Source organism: Mus musculus, chromosome 15 (assembly GCF_000001635.26).
Source record: "Mus musculus strain C57BL/6J chromosome 15, GRCm38.p6 C57BL/6J".
NCBI lineage: Eukaryota > Metazoa > Chordata > Mammalia > Rodentia > Muridae > Mus > Mus musculus.
The window spans coordinates 36,474,751-36,498,750 of NC_000081.6; the positions used below are offsets into that span (position 1 = coordinate 36,474,751).

Below are 24,000 nucleotides of genomic sequence, written 5' to 3' on the forward strand. Positions count from 1 at the left end.
ATAGCAGAAACGAACAGCACAAAGTCCGTGAAGACCCACAGCTCAGCTGCAGCCTATCCTCCCCCACCCCACACGAGAGAGGAACTCTACACTCACTCACAATTTCCAGAGGATGTGGGGTGAAAGCAGGACTCCTGCTAGGGACCCACACTCTAGTCCTCAAGCTTGTTCGGCAAATATTTTACCGCCGTGCCATCTCCCCAGCATTTGATTGGCCAGTGTTGGATTCCCCCAAACAGCTCTGCTACTGTTCCAGCTGAGCTCGGGATGAGTGTGGTCAGGAGGAATCCAGACTGCAGTTCTTGACTTCAAAGGATGTGGCCAACTCACCAGGCCAGCGGCCATCCCTGTGCCTTGGGCAACAGAGGAAGGCAGTCCTAGTTAGCATTCTACCGCTGTGATAAACACCAGGACCAAAGACAACCTGGGTAGGGACGGTTTACTTCTAGCAGGTTACAATCCATAAATGAGGGAAGCTGAGGCAGGAGCTAGGACGGAGGCCACGGAGGACGCCTCTTAACTAGAGCACTCTGATTTGCGCCCCGCCAGCTTTCTTATTCAGCAATGTCCGCTGCTTACGGTTCATAAGATGCTCCACTGGGGCTGGGCTCCGGATCAGTTCACTGACATGACAGCTTACGACCATCTGTTCTCTGGTACCAGGGAACCCAGTGTGCTCTCCGGGCCTTCACAGGCACCAGGCACACAGATGGTATACTGACACACATGTGCAAAACAGCTATACACATAAAATGTTTTCAATGTAAAATGGAGTTAGGGTTAGCCTCCCACAGTAGCAGAATCTGTTTTCTTAACACAGGATTGTCCAGCACACTAGGACCCACACGGGGGTTGTACAAGCCTGTAACATGCACTTTGGGACACAGCACAACTATGACCCTTGCCCACTAAAGGCCACCCATCCACATCTATGGTCCAGATCCCATAGGTTCTAATTCTCCCATGGCACCAATGCTGAATTCATGCAGACAGGCTGCTGGTGAGAACTTGGTGCTCTGGGAAGCTTCTATGGGGGTGTCACACAGAAAGAAGTCATAGGAAAGACAGCTTCTTCTGCATGTTATACATGGATGAAACCTGAAAATTCCACCCATGCCTCAGAACAAGCCTGAGGATTCAGTAACCAGAGGGCAGAGCCTAAGTATAGAAGACCTAAAGACCTCAGACTGCATCACACACACACACACACACACACACACACACACACACACACACACGCACACGGGGTGGGGGAGGGTACCCAGTTGCTGGCCTTGAAGTGTACCACAAACTAATACATTTCCTCTTCTGTGCTGCTCAGATTGGACTTTGGTTCCTACAGCTGAGAAGTACTTCGTCACATGAGCAGTTTTCTCAGGTCAAAGGCCAATGCTAAGGTTTTGAAAGAACACCTGTAGCAGATAGTTCCCGTTGTTGTGGAAAAGGGCCACGGCTAAAAGCTACTTCCAGAGGAAAATGTTTATTTTGGTTTCCAGTTTCTGCGGGAGAGTCTGTCAAGGTGAATAGGAGGCACGACTACAGGTGGTTAGAGCAGGGGGCAGAGATCGATCACACCTTCGACCACAAACGTGAATCTGGGAAGTGAACTGGAGTAGGGAGCCCGCCGCCTGAACAGCACCACCAGCTGGGAACCATGTGCTGAAATATTTAACCTTTGGGGTACATGCCTCATCAATGTACCAGAGTAAACTAACAACAAATGGAGACAACTGCTCCTCGGGGGGTGTGTGTGTGTCCATCGAATGTGTGTACGCCTGCGGCAGGCAGTCCTGGTGAACATCCACGTTTCTGTAGGTAGGGGACCACACAGCATCAGCGTGCAGTTTACTAGTCATTGACACCTGTACACAAAGGCAGGCATGGTTCACACACAGTTCACACATGCTGCTTGTTTGGGCAGCATGTAACTTTAAAAGTTCCTGAGCCTGAAAATAAGTGAGAGCCGGGGATGTGGCTCAGTGAGTACAGCAGTGCCTAGGATGCCTGAAGCTCTGGGTTCAATCCTCAGCACCACATAAAACCAGACATGGTGCCACACACACACTCTTAGCACTTGGGAGGTGAAGGCAGAAGGGTCAAAAGTTCAGGGTTATCCTCAGCTACATAGGATGTCTGAGGCCAGCCTGGGCTATATGACACCTTGTCTCAAAATATATAAAGTGAAACACGAATAAGCAATGCTTCCAGAATTTCTGCACAAAGTGCTCTCTAAGATGCAGCAAGGGCAGAGGGTTATAACAGCAGCAAGGCCCTGCTCTCCTGAAGCTGTGACTCTAGGAACAAAAAGCCCACAGAAACGGGCCAAGAAATGTGACATGAATGTTCCACAGTGAGTGTGCTGCATCTGAGAACCAAAAGGGACAACTGTGGACCCTGTAGAGATGTACCCTGTAGGAAAGAGAACACAAGAGGAAGAAGGGATACTGAGTGATATCACTCGGAGAAGGCAGCAGTCCATGCTCTCAATAAACTGGGTACTATGGCCTGACACACCCCAGAAGCAGGGAGAGGAAAGCAGATAACCCGGGGACGCTGCTCTCTCTCCCTCTCTGTCTCTCTCTCTGTCACAGCTCAGCAGTGGGACCTTGGCCTAGATGGCCTGTGAATCTCTGCAGCAGCCTTCTCGTCTTCTGAGAAGGTACAGGTGGTGTCCAAAGCCACAGCAGAATGAGATGAGGGGTGCTAAGTGACCTACCTGGGAGGTGCTGAATCATGACGGTCACTACCACACTTCAGTACATATGCAATGAACACTGATTAGTTCTGTAGCATTTGTAAGCCAAGCAAAATGGAAGTCTCTATCTACATCAGCAAAAACCCTTGGCTTTTAAAATAGCTAACTGCAATCCATTACAAACTCTTGAAATTTGATACACTAAGAAAATGGCCGATGACGAAGGATTTATAAATGCATTTATTGGAAGCAGTTAAATGCAGTGTGGAACACATGATGCACAGAAACCAGTGCTGGGCAGGAAGCAGGGATCGTAGAGGCAAAATATTTACATATTACATATATTCTGACTTACAGAGGGTAAACTAACTCCAAAGCACTCGTCCTGAACATGCTTTGAACTTGAATGCTAGTGTTCTCCATGCAAAAGCAAAAGCCTGCGTCTACCAAACATGATTAGTTAAAAGCAAGACACTGCAAGCTGATTCTGAAACAGCCAGTGAAGACCTGTAAAACAGTTCCTTCAGACAGGATAAAGCCACCTGAAAGAAAAGTGTCAGGGCTATGTATCTGAAAGCAGAGGAGAAGATACCAGTAGCGAGAGGCTTGCAGAAGGGCCACTTTGCCCAGACAGGTGGCCAGGGGTGCCTTTGCTAGAGAAAAGAGAACCGTTAGCCCTTCACTGCAAGTTTCAAATTTTACTCATTATTAAACCTCCATGCTCTGTAATATCATAAGAAACATGGTTTCTATACCACAGAAGCAAAGAGGGCTTTCAGAGACGCTGAGAAGCTATGACATAGGGTCCAGATTCCTATTCATTATGTGAATGCACCTGTACACAGGGAAGACATCATAGCAGCAGCAGCAGAGTATCGTCCAGGACTCTGTACTCAGAAATGCTCCCCCATCCACTGCTGAACTCCTGCTGACCTGAATGTGTCCCTTCAGACAAACGGTTAACTGTGGTGAGCCTCATGACACGGCTGGCTTACAGACTCAAGTGTCGCTGTCTTGGTGGCACTCCTGAGTTTGGTGACAATGAAGGACAGGACTCTCTCTAATGACTATTCACTACAAAGAATTTCCTGGTATTTTTCTGAATGGGACATCTCAAAAGTAAAAATGGGAGGAGACTGAAGAGTGAGCTGAACTCATAAAACATTGGTTTTCAGACACTGCAAGCAATCAGTTTACACTGATTCAAAACTGCTCCATGGCAACTAAACCCTGATCGGATCAATCATGTCAGAGAGAAGACTGCTCGCTTTCCAAACCTGTCTACTATCTGACTACATACTTTTAAAGTCAAAATTCCTAACAGTTCTAATTTGTCATATAGATTGTAAAAGTAATTAAAATTCAAGTTGAAAGTTTTCACTCCCTCCTCTTGCCAGGAAAGTAAATAAAAACAGAATACTATTGCAAAAGGAACAAACGAGGGAAAACAAAGCCACTGGCAAATGGAATCCTAGAAAAAGAAATCCGCTTTCTGTCACTGCTCCTCCATCAAGGTCGGGCCCCACTGTGAGGCCTCCCAAGCCTCTGCCTTGAGTGTCCACCTGGTTATCACCACACTTGGGTCACACAAGCCTGGGGATGCCTTCCTCAGACACAGGCGGCATCAGAGGGTAGCATGAGAATGAGTCTAACCAGCGGCAGGACGAAGTTCAGTGGGACACGTCATTCCTCCGTAAGGATCACGGTAAATACAAATCCTAAACACAGACAGGCCTCGCTGCCTTGCCTAAGGAATAGTCTAAGAACTGAAAAGCCACACTGACAGGCCCCTTGCCTCTCCCCAGGAGCCCTCAATGCACCAGCTCAGGCTGGTTATCCACAAAGGGCAACACCCCACTCACGTAGTAGGCAATGCCCAGAGACAGCAAAGCAATGACCAAGATCAACAGCAAGACCCTCCAGAAACCCAGGTCTTCCACAAACTCCTGCCACGTGGTTCGGAAGCTGGACAGGACGCCTTCGCCTTGCTGGAGGTTGGGGTTGAGCAGAGAATGGCTTTCCATGGCACTGTGGGAGGAGCAAAGAAAGAAAGGGGAGTGAAAACACACTCCATCCGTAAGGCATGCCACAAGACGAGCGACTGTGCAAGGGAAGGCCAGCCTTGCTGCATCACTGGGGAACTCGCCACAGAGGCACGCTGTCCAGGGTTGTACTGGCTACTTACTCCTGGGGATCCGCGCATCAGCCGTAAACCATATACTGGTGAGTTGCACCAATTAGGTCCCTGGCTTACTTTCTAGCAGGCAAATTAAAATCCTAGCAGGAAGCCCCAGTGGGTGTCTGGGGAAGTGGGAGGGGTGAGCTGGGTGAACACCATCAGGATACACTGTACACAATACAAGATTGTCAAAAAATGCATTAAAAACATTTTTTAAAGGTGCCTCAAGCAGAGATCTTAAAATAGGTCAAATTCCTTGTCTCCATCAAGACATTAACCAAGACATATTTTGTTTTACATTTACAAGAGTCAAACAGAGGGGCTGGCGGTGGCTCAGCAGATAAGAGCACTGACTGCTCTTGCAGAGGACCTGGCTAACTTCCAGCACCCACATGGCAGGGCACACTCATCGTAACTCCAGTTCCAGGGATCCAACACCTCTTCTGGTTTCTATATATGCCAGCCACACACAGCACACATATACACATGTGAGGATAAACACTCGAACACATGAAATAAAATTTAAAACTTTAGAAGAGGGAATTTCTCTCTTAATTTAGTTCAGTCATATGCTCAATTAAGAATTCTCTAAATAAAATCTAGTCATGGAAGCTTACTGCTCAGCCTCCAGAACATGTAGACAGTCTTAAAAAGTCTTAATTATCTTCTGTGCATTTGCACACTGACACACGAGATGCCATGTGAGGTCAGAGGGCTGCTTCTGAGACTCATTTCTCTCTCTCCAACTCAGGCTCTCATGGCAATGCTTTTACCCACTGAGCCATCATGCTGATGACGAGGAACTATCATCAGCTTTCCCCGATGTTCATTTGCTCTTCATGCATCCATTCATTCACGGGGTCTTACTAGGCAGCCCAGCCTGGCCCAGGACCCATTTTGTAGCTGAGGCTTGCCTTGAACTCTCAATCTTGCCTCAGCCTCCTGAGCATTGGGAACATTGGTGTGTGTGTGTGTGTGTGTGTGTGTGTGTGTGTGTGTCCCCGGATTTCTTCTACTCACTTTATCTCTCTTATACCTCAACAGGAAATGAGTTTATTCTTCTTTGGCAAGAAGAGTGAGCCTAGCTGAAAACTATTAAATTAAGATAAATCCCTTTCAACCTTCACATCCACATACTATACTTGTTTATTTTTTAATTTACTGATTTTGTTATTTTTATGAACACAGAGCATCAAATTATGGATTTTCATTTTGAACATTTTAAAATGTTAAATGTTTAAATTAAATGTTAAAAATTTAAATGTTTAAAATGGTAATGGGAATAGTCTACAAACAGACTCAAGTGTTCATGACCCTATCATGAGCAGTGTGAATACCAGAGAGAAAACAGGGGCTCTGTCTTTGGGGTATGAAGGACACCCTGTGGTAGATTAAATGTTTACAGGGTACACTCAGCTATGTTACAGCATGCAGCCTAAAGCCATAAAGACCATGGTCACATGTATGAGCTGTCCACCGGTCACGGAAGCTCACTACCATCACAACCCTTTCCTTTCCTTTCTCCCAGACAACGGCACAGAACAAAACCAGCACGCAGCAATGCCTTAGAGCCTTGACATACATCTATGTACATATATGTATATGTATGTGTGTGTGTATATATGTATGAATACACACACACACACACACACACATATATATATATAGAGAGAGAGAGAGAGAGGGAGAGAGAGAGAGAGAGAGAGGGAGAAAGAGAGGTCTTATTGGAACAGCCTCAAACTTACTATGTAGACCAGGCTATCCTCAAACTTGTGGCAAACTCTTGCTTCTGTCTCCCAATGCTGGGATTTCAAGCATGGGCCACCACATCTGGCTTAGTCTTTTTTAAACACTTAGCAGCACTGTTTCTGTCATCCAATTGTCATAACAACAATACAGTTGAGGGCTGAAGAGATGGCTCAGTGGTTAAGGGTATGGGCTGTTCTTTCAGAGGACCTAGGCTCGAATCCTAGCACCATCAAAGCAGCTCACAACCATCTGTAACTTCAGTTTCAGGGGATCTTATGCCCTCTTCTGGCCTCTGTTGGAACTGTACACATGTGATGTATATACATACATGCAGACAAAACATCCCTACACATAAAACAAGTGTTTTCAAGAGAATAAAACTGAACTTAGAATAATATGCAGATGGGCAAATACTTTTCATTAACTTGATTTTTAAGTCCTACACAAGTTAACCTATGTCTCATAGAACCCTTTGGAAAAATACATCGCAAACACACTGCTTGGAAGGTGGTCATAGTTAAGCTATAATGCCACCTTCTACTTAACCCGCTAAAAAGTTCATTGTTTTATGTCCACTATATAGCCCTGGGTGGCCTGGAACTCACAGAGATCCTTCTGCCTCTGCCTTCCAGTGCTGGGATTAAAGCCATGTGCCCTGCTGGCTGGAACTTAGTGGTTCTGTGGACTTTCAAACAGTGTGAACTGTTTCTATTATGTAATTCCCAATATATCATCAATGCTTGTCTCAAACTCTGCACTCATTAGTCACCCTCATTGTCCTCTCAGATCCTTGGAACCCACAATTTACTTTGTTCCTATAAATTTCCCTGTTTGAGCATTTCATACCAACAAAATAAATAGTATGTGTCCTTTAATGCCTGCTTTTTCCATACAGCATTTTATCAATATTTATCCTGACTAAAGCATCTATCAATATTTTATTAGTTTTTACAGCAGAGTAATATTCCTTTGGGTAAACAGGTAATGTTTATTCTTTCCCTAGTGGGTAGACATTTAGTATGTACCTAGGCGTGGGACTGCGGGTTCACACAATAACTCTGTATACCTTTTGATAAGCTGTCAGATTGTTTTCCAAAGTGGCCCCCTGTTCTATGCTGGCTTCAGGAGTCTATTTTCCCCACAACCTCAATAACAGTAGTGATGGCATTACTGAAGCACGTGCATTCACGAGAAGCCTGGGGCTGGGAAAACAAATAGCAGTTAGGAGCATTTTCGTGCCATCTTGAGGAGTGGAGCTTAAACCCCTGCACCCACATTAGAGGCCAGCTCCTAGGGAGGGGAAAAAGTGGAAGAAACACAGGCCTGCATCCAGGAGAAACCCTGCCTCCAAAGAATGGGTGGAGAGTGGTTGATGGGCACCAGAAAACTCTTCTGGCCTCTCTAGTAGTGCACAGATGCACACATCAGTGTACACAAACGCACACAGTCAGACACACACACACAAACACACATACATCTTTAAGAAGCCTACAATAATCTATTATGTTATAGAAAGATGAAAACATGTTTCCCGTTACTTTGCAGAGGCAGAGTCAAGCACTGTTGCCTGCCCTTGGCACAGACTCTGAACCCCTGCAGAGGTGAAGGGGAGGTTGCCCATGCATGTGTGTGAGCCCGTTATTCTGCCTACTTGCCAGCATCTGGAAAACTTGGGAGCATCTCCAGTTCACAGTAAAAACCCTTGAGCTCCCTTAGGATGACAGGAAGTGCTTGCAACTGACACAGGGCGTAGAGTCACAGCCAGCAGAGGAAGGAAGCTGGCATCACAGAGCTGGGCTGGGAAGGGCTGACCCCAGTGATCCAGACAGTGTCTGGAGCCCAGAGGCCTGGACGGTCCACTATAGCTGCAAAGCTGGGAAGACACGGCTGAGCTCACCGAGTATTCGACGCTGGACACCAAGGACCACAGACTCTGTGCCATCTGGGCAGAGCAGGGCACTCTGCAGACTCTGACTGACCTCGCCTGTGTTCCCCACCCAGCTAGGTGACGGTGAGGAGCAATCACACATGAAGACCTTGTCAGTCCCACACCTGGGCTCCAATTACATAGAGCTTCCCGTCCGGGTCAAAGTTACTTTTTCTTTTTTGCTTGAGTTAGGAGCACTTGTGTATGATAGACCCCCATAATCAGGGTCTCACTATGTAGCCCAGGCTGGCTTAGAATTTGTGGGCATTCTCTTCTTGCTTATCCCTGAGGCCCAGTATTGCAGGTGTGATACTGGAGAAAGACTTTCAGTGACTGGTGTCTGCTTATGATGAGTCTTCCTCCTCCTACGGATTTCCTAGCACTCCAGCACCTCCCCTTGGAACACATTTGCTGCCTCTGATGCAACCCAACTTCTGTCTTTAATAAATCCATTCTTGTGATCTATACTTAAAACTCGGAAGTTCCTTCCCTCAGACTCTGCACGTAACTGTCTCCTGTCCCACTCATCCACTATGGTGCATCTATCTGACACTCTGAGTGACCACATGGTCACTGGGCACTTCAGTCAAGCTCTGCAACTGTAATGTGAAGCCACAGCACACACGTGGGGTTCAGACAAAGTCGCTCAGTGACCGGCCGTGCCCCAGGCAGCTGAGTACCTTTCGCTCTCTGCCGTCTGCATGGTCTCCAGCTTCGAGTGCGCGCCTCTGTTAAATCCCTTTACTTCCTGTTCTTCCAAAGACTCCAGCAGTCGGATGACATCTTTGTTCACACCCCGGCGCTTTGCCAGAACTAAAGGGGTAGCACCTTGATGATTGCTGAAAAGGATCACACACACAAAAAAAAAAGGGTCACTGCAGTGGCGACACCACGTGGCTAGCTCCCATCAGTGAGCAAAGTGTGGGCCAATGGCTCACAGGTCAAACACAGCAAAGCCAAGCAGGCCAGAAACTGACACTTGAATTAACTGGATTTTTCCTTCCAGGGAACTGAAAAAAAAAAAAAAACATTAGGGAAAAACAAAGAACAGATGACAGTAAATAAAAGAGAAAAAAAGAACTTCTAGGATGGGATTAGGAAGTCTAGTCCTACAGTCCTAGACTCGGTCTTTGTATACACTGTGAGTATATTAATATACACACACACACACACACACACACACACACACACACACACACACATATATATATATATATATATATATACACATACACATACACACACACACACATATGCCTCTCTCTAAACTCCTCGGTCCTTTTACAGACTGTGAGTATATTCATGTATGTATATGTTCATGCATACTTACACATATGTATGTATGCAAACATATATATTTATATATGTATATATACAGAGGTCTAAGAATGAAAGCTGCCTTGAGTGCTGAACTATCTGACTCTAGCGAAGGAAGAGCAGAGCAGACTCGACCATGCTGACTCCACTGTCAGCTGCTGCCCCGCTCTGTCCTGCGGCCATGCTCTGAAAGCAGGAACCTGCAGCTTCAAGTTCAAGCTCAGCTTTGAGGGGAGCTGGCCCTTCCACGCAGGAGATCGGGTGTTACTGTCCAACAACACAGACCCCCGCAGTGTCCTCCACCTGAAGAGGACTCAGGCCCACAGCTATGATGGGCCAGCATGCCTGACAGGAGACATAGGACTCCAGTCTCTCTAAGCTAGATGACTTCTTGACATGCCTGTCTCGTGTGTAACATGAGAAAAGGGAGGGCTGAGGAATAATGCTCAACAGACAGATACCTGCATACAACAGACAGATACCTGCATACAACAGACAAACAAATACCTGCATACAATAGATACCTGCATACAACAGACAGATTCCTGCATACAACAGACAAACAAATACCTGCATACAATAGATACCTGCATACAACAGACATACCTGCATATAACAGACAGATACCTGCATACAACAGACAGACAGATACCTGCATACAACAGACAGATACCTGCATACAACAGACAGATACCTACATGGGAAAAATCTAAAAAATAATTCAAATGAAGCCACTACAGGGAGCACTACTGTGACCTTAGAACAAGCTGATAAAACCGTCCTCTTCCTTCTGTTGTTGAGTTATATGTTCATAATTAACAGAAACCAGCTACTGTTTCACACACATGCACACACACACACAGAAGCACACACACACATGCACACACTATACACAAACACAGGCACACACACATATGCACACACCACAAACACACACAGGCACACACACAGGCACACCACACACACACACACACACACACACACACACACACACACGGGTGCACGGGCACACTTGCACGTACACACACACATGCACTTGCACATGGAGCTCTAGGGCTCCCACACTGCCCTACTGAGTGCACAGGCTTCCGTACCTTCCAGAACTTGTCATTACAATGGATCAGGTGGTGGTCAGCCCATGGCCTGCACATCTATCTAATGGGAACAGAGAACTCACCAAATATCAATTTTGAGTCCGTTGGAAACTAAGAACTGAATGGTGTCCACATGGCCACACAGGTGGAGGGCCGTGTTCCCCTGGTAATCTGTGGCCAGTGGATCAGCTCCAAACTTATGCAGCAGCTGGCAGATGTCCACATTCCCTCGGGCCGCGGCGAGGTGAAGGCCCGTTCTGCCTCTGCTGTCTCGGATATTTGGATCAAAGCCACTTTCCAAAAGCCTCTTGGAATAGGTGAAGTCCCCATCGATGCAAGCTTGGAGCAAGGGCACGTTAGTCTGTGAAGAATCATTCACAAAAACGTAGGACATCGTCTGTGGTGGACGGCCACTCCTGCAGTGGAAGGAGGCGAGGGACAGCTGGTGAGGCCTGTGGCAGGCAGGCAGGCAGAGGAACTCTATCACCATTCTTATCTCACGCTTGGAATACATTTCCTTACCAAACAAACAACAATCACAAAAGTATCTACTGTGTCTTATTTTCCGCTAAAAGAATTCCTTTTCTTCATATCTGCAGGATCAAAGTGGCAATTAAATTACTGTAAAACTCTTCATTTTTATCACAATAAAGGGCTGAAATATTTTTAAAGCTAAAATACAATTAGATTTTAAGTCATGACCTTAAAAGGGAACTCGTGTGAACTTTGAGCTGTAGAACGAGCCATCGCTACGTGTGCACATTACAGCTGGCACTCTTACTGCGTGGAAATTCTTCTTCAGACTCTTCCTTCTTACGAGAGATGCTCTATAGAGCTAACAAAAGTACCCGTGGGGAAAGCCCACGAGCCAACGCAATCTACCCTGCAGAACACTCTATCTGAGGTGCAGGACTTAAGACTTCGTTTTAAAAGTTAAAGGAACCAACACACTGATTTTTAAATGTCATTAAATCAACAGACTTCTACAGAATTAACCTCTTCTGCTGTCTTATGGTCACCTCAGTACTCGGTTTTTCGAAACTCCCAGTGTCTAAGAACTGAGATGAGGAAGACAGACACAGGCCAAGGCAGCAGCTGTGCCCAGGGTACAATTCACAGCACCAAAGCCCCCACTCCACCTGGGTTCTGTGATCTGAATTCCCTGGAGGCTAGGCACATAGTAGGCAGCTCTAGTACCAAGTCCCATTAGTGTTCCAGAGAGCTCGCACTGAAAAGCTAGCCCTGTGCTGCCTTAGCCACGGTGTGCTGCCTTAGCCACAGCCCACCCTGCTTCACCAGCTCTCTCCTGCCCTTCACTTCAGCTGAGAAGAAAGTCAAGTCTCTCAAAAGGAACTCTGAAGAGAGACAGCAACGCAGAGACCGGGTGTTTACAGAGAAGGCTCTTTAAAAACAATTCATTTATTTTTCTATCATGTGTATGTCTGTGCACACCATGTGTGCATGCCACTGTACATGTGAGAGGGCCAGAGAACAGCTTGTGGAAATTGGTTCTCTCCTTCTACCATGTGGGTCCCAGGCATCAAACTCAGGCCATCCAACTGGGCTGCAAGCAGCTTTATCTTCTGCGCCATCTTGCCAGCCCCTGTGGAGAAGGCTCTAATTCACAGGCTCAGCTTGCACAGTTTCTCAGGTGAAATCTGCCTGGAACACTAATGGAACTGGGTACTAGGCCAACTGACTGTATCTAAGCCCCTTCCCGAGGGTCCGGGAGTGCAGAGCCCAGAGGCACCGAGCCTGGCAGGTTCTCAGCCTCTCTATTCGGCTCTGCAGCCCAGGCTGCCTGGCTCCAGAGCACTGTGTCTACCTCCTCTTGGCTCTGAGGCAGGCATCAGCCCGTACACACTGAGGACCTGTTCCTTCTGTCCCTCCAGTGCTGGGCCCAATGGAGCAGGCATATACTTGGGGTTTTTACTGAATGTTATGTAACCCTAACAACTTCAAGCTAAGTTTCACTCTCCATGAATTTCTGGAAGAGTCCCTTTAGACTTCAGGCCAAGGAGATGGGTGGTCTTCCTGGTCTTTCAGACAGAGACCTGGCAGAAATGTGCAGGGTTATACAGAAAAGACTAGAGACAAGCAATCAAGGAATGTCACCTATAACAAGGTGCAGTGTGATAAAGAGCGCACTGTTCCGTGACACACACGGCCAGGGGGCCTGTGCACATTCCCCAGAACACCTGAGGTGAAGCAGCCACTGGCCAGGCCACCCAAGTGACGGCCAGGCACTCAACTCGGGAGTGAGAAGGAGAGTACAGGGGCGTGACTGTGACATGGAGCTGTGACTACTGACAAAGTGCAGGCAGGAAAGAGTCCTCCATGTGTCATCTTCAGGGAGAAGCCGGGCTCTGGAAGTCACCCTCAGCCTCTGGATTCTCAATGCATATTGGCCACAGAGTAAGTGGAAGCTAACCTCTAACTTTAGCTGATTGATTTTTGCAGGGTCATGAAATTGGAGCCCAGGGCTTTGCAAAAGCAAGGTCAACCACTGAGCTACCCTAGCTCCACAAATAACTCTTAGAAAGAAAATGCTGTTCATAAGTGGGGGAAAGGTTCGCAAAGACCCGGAGCATATAGCTCTGCCAGACAAACGGTCTGGCTCTTGTCTCTGCAGCAGCCCCTGCACTTGCCAGGCCTTGTTCTTAAATCGCTTGTCACCCACCCTCAGACTTCCCTTGGGCCCATTTGGTGCAGCAGTGTACCCGGCTCAATTCCTATGAAGAACTGTTGAAGCAGGGTGCTGGGCAGCAGCCTGGGTCACAGAAGCGCAGCATCAATCACTAAACATTCACTGTGCCTGAAATCCGTCATTTGAGCTGGTTGTACTTAAAGTCCAAATCCAAGAGAAGCAGGAGGGAGAGATCTGAAGTCTGACCCATGCGAGGAGCAACTCTTAGGACTGTAGAGCCAGTTTTCTTGTTGCTGGGAGCTGACAAAGTTTGGCCACCCAATCCAGATGTGTGTGGTGCTGCGCTGCCTGGGAGTGAAACCAGTTTGGATCCTTCTCAGCTGTGTGACTTAGTCCTCAGGCTGCAGTTATTACAGTCCCAGGCACTACAGTACCCTGCTGTGCGGGAAGCAAACTTGAAAGGCATGTCCATCCCTGGGTAACAGAGTAGCTTCTAGCAATGGGGTGACATCTAGTGGGGAGAAAAACCTTCCAAGAACTGGCAGAGTAAAAACACAACATCTGGAGTAGCCTACAATGGGGGCAGCCAAGCCCCAGAAAGCACACTGGCTGTCACGGAGGCCCTGGTTTGTAAGGGCAGTGTGCATGAGGCCTGCCCACAGACAGGCACACAGGCAGACTTGTGGGCACTGCCATAGAAGTATGCGGTCAGGTGTGAGGGGTGGTGCAGTCTCAGAACTCTTGCCCTGCGTGCAGCACTGATGCCATCACTCACCCTACCCTAGCTGTCCTTCAGGCCTCAGCTGTGACCGAAACCTAAACAACAAGCAAGGAGGTTTGGGTAGAAGCTTGAGAGCTGCCGACTTGATGGTAAGTTCTATGGAACATGATTTTCCATTTACATCCCAAATTCTAGATTCACAGTCTTGGATCAAAGTACACAAGTTCTAGGATCAAATTCTTCATGGCCGGAAACTAATGGGAAGTGACGTGCTTTCGTCTGGGCTGTGCTGGAAGCCTTACATTTCTTTCCCTATCCAGAATCAAGAATCAAGTTCATACAGTATGGATTTGATTTTCATTTTGAAAGTCACTGGGAAAGCATGAATAAGTGCGACAATCCTGGTTCAAATGCACTGGTGACATCACACCTATGGAGGAGCAATTAGAAGCAGGTATTAAAGCTAAGATGCCGGAGCAAAATGTATACAAAACTGGCATGTTGGGGAAGGGGGCCATGAGATCTCAGTGCACAAGGCAGGGAGGGCTGTGGGGAGGACTTTGGGGAGGGCCGAGGGGAGGGCTGCGGGGAGGACTGTGAGATCTCAGTGCATACGCTGCCTAACATCACAGAAAGCAGCAGAGGGAAGTAGTGTGTGGGAGAGGGAGCCCAACCTGGAGTCTCCGTGCTCTTGGTTGTTCTTATCCCTGTAAAGGAGTCCAGTGGCTTCCAGTTAGAAAGCAACCACCCATGCCCGTGCGCACTCCTAGATCTCCCAGGGAGCGGCGACTGCTCATAACCCAAGTGGACACACACCACAGACCTCAGGCCAGGGGATAGACACACGTGTTCACATTCCAAATGGACTCCCTCATCCCAAGAACAATCCAGCTCTGCAGGGTCACTGCTCCACAGGAAGCAGCCGGCACAGCGTTCTGAAAGCAATCCTGTCGTCACTGAATACAAGTAAGGTTTTGTGGAACAACAATAACAAAGTCTTTGACAATGTCCTCTAGTGGACAGGACGTGACTGAATTCCTGGCCTTGCTGTGCCTAAGCATTTCTCACTGTCTGAGATAACAAGAAACTAAAATCACTAAGACAGGGGCGTCTGCTGTATTCTGGCAATATTTAGATTATTTATTGCTTTATTGACTAGAGTTTAGTCACAACTCAACTTTTTTAGAAAAGATAATAGATTTAAATCAATCTAAATAAATCTCCATAAAAGTAATCATTGCTAGTTTAGATAGGTTAATACTTTTGTTTTCTAGATTCTTTGCTATGTAAGTCTGCAGTGTCTGAAACTCTCACTACATGGGGTCCTTTTCAGTTTATGATCTATACTGAACTGCCTGGACATTAAAGGCCTGGGAGGTGGAGCCTTCTATGTTCTGCCCCTCGCTGATAGACAACGGCTGATTTAACAGCATTTCTCATATCCAACAGTGACACCTTGTGAGGCATCAGCGTGGTTTAGTTTTAGAGACAGCCTTGCCTTGTACGTGAAAATAGAATTATGCAGTGGCTGGCAGGTGCTGCATCCTTCAGGCAAAGCCTCTATCTGAACAACACGGGGAGCGACTTCTTCCTTCACACAGCCGCGAAGACGGTCTAGTAGACATCTCTGGGCTGTCTGACTGCCATGAGGCTACACACATCATAGTATTACACCAAGTGACCTTTATAGACCCTTAAAACCCAGCCACTCTTACAAAGTTGGTATGCTACCCCGGAGGCCTCGGTTGGACCTAACACATAACTGCAAGCGGCCAGCTTTCCTTCCCAACAGCTGTTAAAACAGCATTGTTGCTAAATGACCCTGAATTGGGAGAAGGCCCTGGCACACAGCTGTTGGATGTCTAAAGCTGAAACCTCTCTGATGGCCGGGAAGTATCTCATCGTTACAGGGAGCTCTGGCTCGCTCCTCTCTTGGCGATGATGTGTAGGGGTCATCTTTTGAGACCTAGTGAGGTAGGATGAGTTCAAGGACCAGGATGTAATAAGAAAATGAGGAGTTTTCTCCTTCTCACAATGCCAAGCCCAGATAATGGGCTAAGACTACGTAAGGGATCCCAGGCAGGCATCAGGTTGTAGCTGAATCATTCTGTCACGTAGGAAACTGTGGTGGGGTGGAAAGCGGGGAATGCCTGTAACTGAGGCAGAGCAGATCCAGCAAGTCCTGGAGTTCCTCCAACAGAATACTTTCAAGTAGAAGAGGAACAAATCAAAGCAAGTCTCCATTCCACTAAGCCAGCCTGCGCACAGCCTCTCCCAGCAAGGTGTCACACAGGCAGGCGGGTGCAGTCTCTCAGAGCTCTGGGGAGTCTTTCAGAGACACGGACTGAGTCTGGCAGGTCCCACGTCAGCACCCAGGAATTATGGATATGTGGTGGGGGTAGCGCTGTGCATGTGTAGAGAGGTCAGAGGCGCAGGCTCCCCTGGAAGTGGAGTTTCAGGAGGCTTTGAGTCACCGCACATAAGTGGGTCCGCTGGAAGAGCACACTACTCTCTTAGCCACGGAGCCGTCTCTGCAGCCTCCACTCCGGCTATCTGTACAGACTGTTCAGAAGCTCAAAGGTCAGTGTGGCAGCACAGGGAGAACGAGCTCCCTGAACGCAGAGCACTCCCTACACAGCCACACTCAGACCCGCCAGCCTCAACTGTGAATAATATCTCCTGCCTGGGCGGATCATCCAGTGGAGACTCAGACCCCAGGAGTTAAAGCTCCTTGCTATTTTACATACATGCCTGAGTTCTCTTCCAGTTCTTATTCACTATCTCTTAAAACCACATTTTGTCATTCACACTATGACTAATACTAAGGAGACTGGCGATAATGGTAAATGTTCTCACTTTTCAAAATGTTCCGTATGACCTGTCACTAGAGACGTGACAAACTAACTCTTAACAATTCTTTCTTTAAAGTTTGAATAGCTGCTACTCTGAGCGCTGTTCTGGCACTCAAGAGGACCACACTGTTCAGAAAGGTCACGGTGACATGAGAATTGTTCTTGAAGAGGCTTTTAGAAGACGATGACCTCACGGGCTCCAGATGCTATAACAAGTTTCTTACTGTTGAGCTCATGGGACAAATTATACCCCAGAAGGCACAGGTTTTGGATTCTGGAAAGTGAAATGAATCAGAAATGTTTTGTATCTTAAGCTACAGAGGCATAAGAAGAAACAGCGACAAATTAAAGCCATGCTTCAGGTTCAAGACAGCTTGAAAATATGACTTTGGCCTTCAGCCTGTCTCTCCAGCAATACTCATCCTTTCTTCTACCTGGACTGAGCTGATCTTGGTTTGTAGCTATGGTTTATCAGGTGATTATAGGTGTTACCACCACTTCAGAAACAGATACACCCGGGAGGCCTCACCACCCTCATAGCTGCCACTCCTGGTTGTAATGCACAGGGATATCTGACCATCTAAAGGCCCCCCCCTCACTTTATGGATATTTCTTCTATATCCTTCAGTCTCTGCCTGAGCCCCCTCTAGGGACCAAACAGGGAGAAATCTCTGGCACACCTGCTGCCAAGGCTCCAGCCAGCTTCAAGGCCGCTGCTGGCACCGTCCCTGCTGGTCTTACTCAGAACACCCTCTGATCCCCGGTTACTGACTTCCTACTCCAATACCACAGGCTTCTGCTCTAATTCTCTCCTTCTCCTTACTGCAGATATCACTCTTCTTGAGGTTTACTAAAGTGGTAAATTAGATGAAAGATTTTAATGATTATTTATAAATTCTGAAGGAATGCTGACAACTGTAGAATACACTTAGTACAGCCAGGGATGTTACTTTTAATATGTAAACAGACATATGGTCTCAGCTGTTACAGGCAGCGTAGCTCCAGCACATAACACGTTGCTGTTCGTGTCTGTTCCCACTCTCTACTCCATTCAAGCAGGGTTGCGATGCCACAAAGTCTTACCTGCCTCTGTTCCATAACAGAGTTCTTCATTTCTTGTATAGCAAACATCCCAACATTGTTCGTACAACCACCTTGTCATCTGCCACTTTTATGTCTGCCACAGGGCTCATCCAGTGAGCGGGTGACACAGCCGGTCCCTGCACTCCCTTCCCTCAACGATTCCACAGTTTCTCCCCGTGTCCTTCAATGACTGAGCATAAAGGTTCCATGGCTCAGTGCTCAGTTCCTTAGTCTCCTGCCTTTAACCATACCTACTATGGTTTGGATACAAAGTGTCCCCCAAAGGCTCAGGTACTGGAGGCCTGGTTCCCAGCGGCTGGGGTTACTTGGAGAGACTGTGACATTTTCAGCTGTGGGTCCACCTGGAGGAAGTGACCACTGCAAGCATGTGACTCTCTCTCTCTCTCTGCTTCTTGTCACCATGAGGTGAACAGCCCTGCCACCTGTCCCCAGCCCCGTGGTGTTCTGCTTCACAGTAGCTCTAGAAGCAGCAGAACAAGGACTATACACTACAATCTCTAAGTTACGAGGAAAATACATCTTTCCTCTCCTCAACTGGCCAATGCCCCATCTTCCTGATAACTTCCTCTGTCTTGAATCCTAGTCTCTCCTGATGTATCTGAGCAGGCATCTCAACTATGACTAAACCCAACTTCTGCTTCGTGTGCCACCTACCCCCACATGTGCTTTCAGTAGTCAGCACATCGTTTTCTCGAACATGACTGCTCTTACTACACAGAGCCCTTATTCATGGCTTTACTTTTGTTGCTTTCAACAACCCACAGTCAATCATAGTCCGGGACATAGATGGGAAACTGCAGAAAGAATTCATCAGTTCTCCGGCCTTCCAGCTCTGTCCCAGCCTGGGCATGTATCACTCTCTGTGTAGCAGGCCCTGTGTTTACCACGGGCATTTAGCCACCATCCAGACTATCAGATCAGCTGCCACAGCACTGGCAACGCAATGCTTCTGGCTCCTGTGGAAATGCCTCTACCATTCACCTCGCTTCATCTCACCATGCAGACATCTTGTCACCTCAAACCCCTTAAGGAGATGGACATACAATATATATTCTTAAATAGGCAGAGACCAATTCATGTAACTTTTATTATAGCATAATGCTATTTATTGTCCTATTTTGTTACTGTTAATAACCTCTTACAGGTAATTTTATCATGTACATGTATATAAAGGAAAAACAGCACTCTATATAGAGGACCTGGTACTATCCAAGGTTCCAGGTGTTCATGGAGGTCTTGGATTATATCCGCGGGAATAATGAAGGGCTATGGTGCTTCCGTCTCTCTGACTCCGTCTTTGGTCTCACAGTCAGCCTGAACACGTTAAGTCAGCCCTGCTGCTCTGCTGATCCGAGCACTCCGACCACCTCCTCCTGCCTGCGGAGACGTCCGTCTTTACTTGCATCCACCAGGCTTCTAGCTTCACTCCTCCCTGACACGCTCTGCTCAAACCCAGAGGCTCCTTGTGAGTCCTCCAGCAGGCTGGTGTTCTCTAGGTTTCTGTGTTTGCTGTGCCCTCGTTTGTTGACCCTTGCCCCTGCCTGCACCATCACTATCACTTCAGAGCATTCTCTCGGACATGATTTCCTACTGTAAAGCTGTCTAAGCTCCTCTCCCAGCACGGCCTACCCCTGCCCTGCTTTGCTCTTCTTAGTCATTGTTACCATCTAGCTGGATTTATTTCCACTTTTAAGCAGATCACTTTATTATCCCCATCTTCCTGCAGGGGACATTAACTCCATTAGATCAAGGACTTAGGTTACCCCTGGTTCTTAGAATTGCCCCACCATGAAAATCAGGCTGTGGGTCAGCTGTATGAACCCTGGCAACGCAACTCTTTATGGGGTGGGAGGGGCAGTATGAGCCAGGGTTTCTCTGTGTAACAGCTCTGGCTGTCCTCTATGTAGACCAGGCTAGCCTCTAAGTTTCAGAGATCTGCCTGCCTCTACCTCCCTCGTACTAGGATTAAAGGCTTGTGCTGACACATCTCATGCAGCTCTGGACAACACAACTCTTAAATCCTAATGAATTAAATCCTAGTGTATGAAATCCTAACACATTAAATCCTAATACAGCTAAGCAAATTGGGACTCGGTGGTGGTTAGCTTTGGTTGTCAGAAGGAGAAAGCCCCGGGAAGGGAGTGTCAGAGGAAGTGTCTAGGTTAGGTTGGCCTATGGACACGCCTACGGGGGATTTGTGACCTGCAAAGCTGCAATCCGACTAGCTGCCTCAAGTCCCTGTCACCATCACTTCTCCATGGTGACAGACTGGAGTCCTCTGTCTTTGTCTCCGCAATAGTAAAGGAACTTAGTTAGACTCTAACGCCCCAGTCTCTGGGACTGGGAAATCACATCCCCAGTCTCACAGTGCAAACCCTTGATCCTGCAGTCACTAGCTCAGTTTGCTTACAGGTTGTGCTGTGTATCCTTCGTTCCTCACCACGTAGCAGTTCTCTCCCACGTCTCTCTGGTATCCTGTGAGACACTAGCTTCTTGTAGGAGTCGGGGAATCTTTCTGCTTGGCAGAATGCTATGTGTGCAAGGTACACTCACTAGAACTGCTGTGAAAATACAACTAACCAACACACAGCTAATGTGGATAGACAATCACAGACGCACTCCTCCATCAAATCAACCTATGCTGAAACAGTAAGAATCCAGGACATTTAACTTTATTATCACTACAAGGCTTAAAGAACAAATGCATTTCTCATTAAACTCCCTTGAAACTAAAAGGACAGTGGCACAGGCTCTTGCATACTCCATAAGCATAAGTCTAAGAGAAACCAGTTCAGGCTACGAATTCTATCAATAAACAAAAATCTTAAGGAACACTACTACCTTTGCAAGGTAAAGGGATGCTGGCGTGAAGTCTTGGGCGTCTCCGGTCCCACTTAGTCTGCCAACTGTCTGGGCTTGGACAGGTTGACTTAAGACTCTGTGCCTCAGCTTCTTTATCTGCAAATCAGAGATGGTACTTGTCAGGGTTGTTGCAAAGATTTTAAAAAGGACCATTAGGCACAATATCTGACATGAAGATAGCCAGCTGTTACTGTAACATGAAAAATCACCACACCACTGATGGCACCTTGGGAAGCGCCTAAGTACTAATGCCACGTTCTGAAGAGTGGGCAGTGTTATTTACTCTTCAATAACACACACTTATTACATTCCGCAGCCAATTCTAGAGTCTGTGGAACGCTGTTAAAATAAATGTCTTCTCCCTAAGACGGTTGTTGGGAAATCCGGAGAGGAAGCAACTGCGTTTTAACGACGCGTGTCAAGTGTGAAAGTTCATGATCACCTGAGGCCTAAGCGCAAAGTGTGCAAATCTTTTCTCTCCGCGGATACCCTGGGCAGTGTGACAGTCCGGACAGATCACACGCACCTCCACAGCGCCCACGCACGCCCGGGCTTCGGTCTCCTCGTGAACCGCTAAGGTGTTGACAATTCCTAGCTATGCTTTGAATCCCTGCCTGGGAAGGACGCCGCCATCGGGCTGGGGCGTGGGCTGCCTGAGACCCGCGAATACCCGCGGGCATCATCCGCGCAAGCTCCCAGGCCTGACCCGGGCCCTCCTGCCAGCATCGCCCGCGCGGAAGCCGCTCGGACCCGCGCCGGGCTCCACGGCCCTCAGAGGAGCTGTCACCGGCTCCCGCCCAGCTGCTGCCCACGGCCCCGGCCCTGGTACCTGCGCCCGCGGCAGCAGTGATGGCAGCAGCTCCTCCTCTCCAGCGGCGACAGGCGGGGCGCGGACGACCACAGAGGTGGAGCTCGCGAGGGCAGAGCGGCCTCGCACCCCGCGGCGGCGCGCCCCCTGCAGGCGGGAGGCTCTCATGGCGGTTCGGCCTCTAGCCAGCATCGCGCACATTCACCCCTTTTAAAAAACATACATCCCATTCCCTCAACTAAGTAGAAATTTAAAAGGCAGAAACAAATATATTAAGTGCCACGCGCATTAATTTATTAGTTTAGGGCTGCAGGGGAGGTGTTTAAAATCTGAATCCACAAGTTAGCAAATAATGGCTGACAAGTCTACTCTAAGCTATAATCCTGCCGAGTTATTATTCAGAGTGAATGCTTACACCCACTTATAAGGGTTCCTTGACTTATCATGACATGTGAAAATGATGATACACCCATATATGGAACATTCTTTCACAGAGCTTCTCTCTCTCTCTCTATCTCTCTCTCTCTCTCTCAACTCCAGTCATATAGCCAAGGTGACTTCTTTTAAACACTGTTCTACAAATTCTAGTATCATCCAACCCACCAGATGACCCTGTAGGGTGTTGTCTGTTCAAGAATTACATCTAAGTCGTCCTCCCGCCCCCAGCCCCCGGCAATGTCAAATAGATGTATAGGAGTATTGCCTGGCTTAAGGAAACCTCATATTCCTTTCATTTAAGGATTATAAGAAGGCTGGAGAGATAGCTCAGTTGGTAAAGGACCTGCATTGCAAGCATAAGGTCCTGAAGTCACCCCAGAACCCACATAAAAAGCCAAGCATGCTGGCATGTGGTAATCCAAGTTCTGGCTAGTAGGAGATAGCTGGGTCTCAGTGGTCCCCCTGACCAGTCTGCCAGCCTGGGCTATTCATGGGCTTTAATGAGAGTCCTCTCAAAAAAAAATCAAGATGATTGGCTCTTAAGGTATGTCACCTGAGGCTGACCTCTGGTCTCCATGTGCAAGTGCATGTTAAGTGTTTGCACACTCATGTTTGTGAATGCATGGGCCTGTGCACATATACACACACAGGCCACACACCAGGGCAGGGTGAGCTCAGCCATCCCCAGGGCTGCCAATCATCTTTAGCTATTTAACATTTACTTGTGCAGTGACTGACTATAAATATTCTGTAAATTGGGGATACATTAATCAATTTGTCAGTGGCTAAGTCCATAATATCTTCATATATGCCCATGCACTGTGCCAAATCATTGGGTAATTTAAATGATAATTCTATTCTTACAATTTATTCTTCCCCGGTTGGTGTATCAAACAACTTGAGAGTTTATTGATTGTATTCTAATTTATCTTTTCTTCTTCACGAATTATGGCTTCTGATCAATGGGGAAAATGTAAGGACTGTGAAGGCAGCTTTTTTTCTTCCTCTGAGGAGATTAAGGAAATGGACTGTGAGTTGCCTGTGCTCTCTGAATCCTTGTCCCCATGTCTGCGGACTTGACACAGTGAAGACTGAACATCTTCATAGATGATACTTTTATATCCCAGCAATATCTTGATACTTAATGGGAGTGACCATAAATCAAAGATTATATTTAGTCATTTTACATGCCAGGAAGGCGCACAGTGTTATCACCCTGCTAAAATCCAAGTGCTACATTGCTTTTCGAGGCTCTTCAGAAACTCCCTACCTTACTCAGCTTCTAAAGCCACCTCTGTCCCCCTGCTGTGGCCATTCCTCCATTCGATGCCTTTTCTCTTCCCTGGATTTCGCCTCCATGCCAGAATCTTCTCAGACTTTCTCTCACATCTTATCACACTCCTGTGCTTTGTGGGAGACTCTTAGATGCTCTAGAATGATCTCCTCATCTCAGGACCCTCGTTTGGATGATCACTCTCGAAAAGTCCCCTTTCCCTGGAGTGACACTATCTACATGGCGTCTAGAGTCACCCAGGAGGTGCCCTGGGTGGGCCTGGAGAGCATTATCTTGGTTACATTAACTGAACTAGGAAGACCCATCCTTTTCG

The 24,000-nt window shown here is 47.5% G+C and overlaps 1 protein-coding gene across 3 annotated transcripts; it reads right to left on the bottom strand.

The window, feature by feature from the left end:
* Positions 1-2,917: 2,917 nt before the first annotated feature.
* Ankrd46 (ankyrin repeat domain 46) lies at positions 2,918-22,041 on the bottom strand. 3 transcript variants are annotated; one of them, NM_175134.4, is made up of 5 exons: positions 21,977-22,041; positions 21,127-21,243; positions 11,045-11,377; positions 9,231-9,389; positions 2,918-4,723 (listed from the first exon to the last, which is right to left on the bottom strand). In NM_175134.4, the coding sequence occupies exons 3-5, from the start codon at positions 11,353-11,355 to the stop codon at positions 4,507-4,509; spliced, it is 687 nt and encodes a 228-aa protein (NP_780343.1). In that variant the 5' UTR covers positions 11,356-11,377; positions 21,127-21,243; positions 21,977-22,041; the 3' UTR covers positions 2,918-4,506. The 3 variants fall into 3 exon arrangements, with proteins under 3 accessions (NP_780343.1, NP_001344935.1, NP_001344936.1); NM_001358006.1 differs by having other exon boundaries at positions 21,674-21,984; NM_001358007.1 differs by having other exon boundaries at positions 21,590-21,984.
* Between the last annotated feature and the right edge of the window lie 1,959 nt (positions 22,042-24,000).

Excerpts from the sequence above, each read along its gene's own strand:
- Ankrd46 (NM_175134.4), bottom strand. The coding sequence starts at position 11,355 with ATGTCCTACGTTTTTGTGAATGATTCTTCACAGACTAACGTGCCCTTG. Across the intron at positions 9,390-11,044 it reads GGACTCAAAATTGATATTTG|CAATCATCAAGGTGCTACCC; the intron begins GTGAGTTCTCTG and ends GATCCTTTTCAG. Across the intron at positions 4,724-9,230 it reads CAGACGGCAGAGAGCGAAAG|TGCCATGGAAAGCCATTCTC; the intron begins GTACTCAGCTGC and ends CTCCTCCCACAG.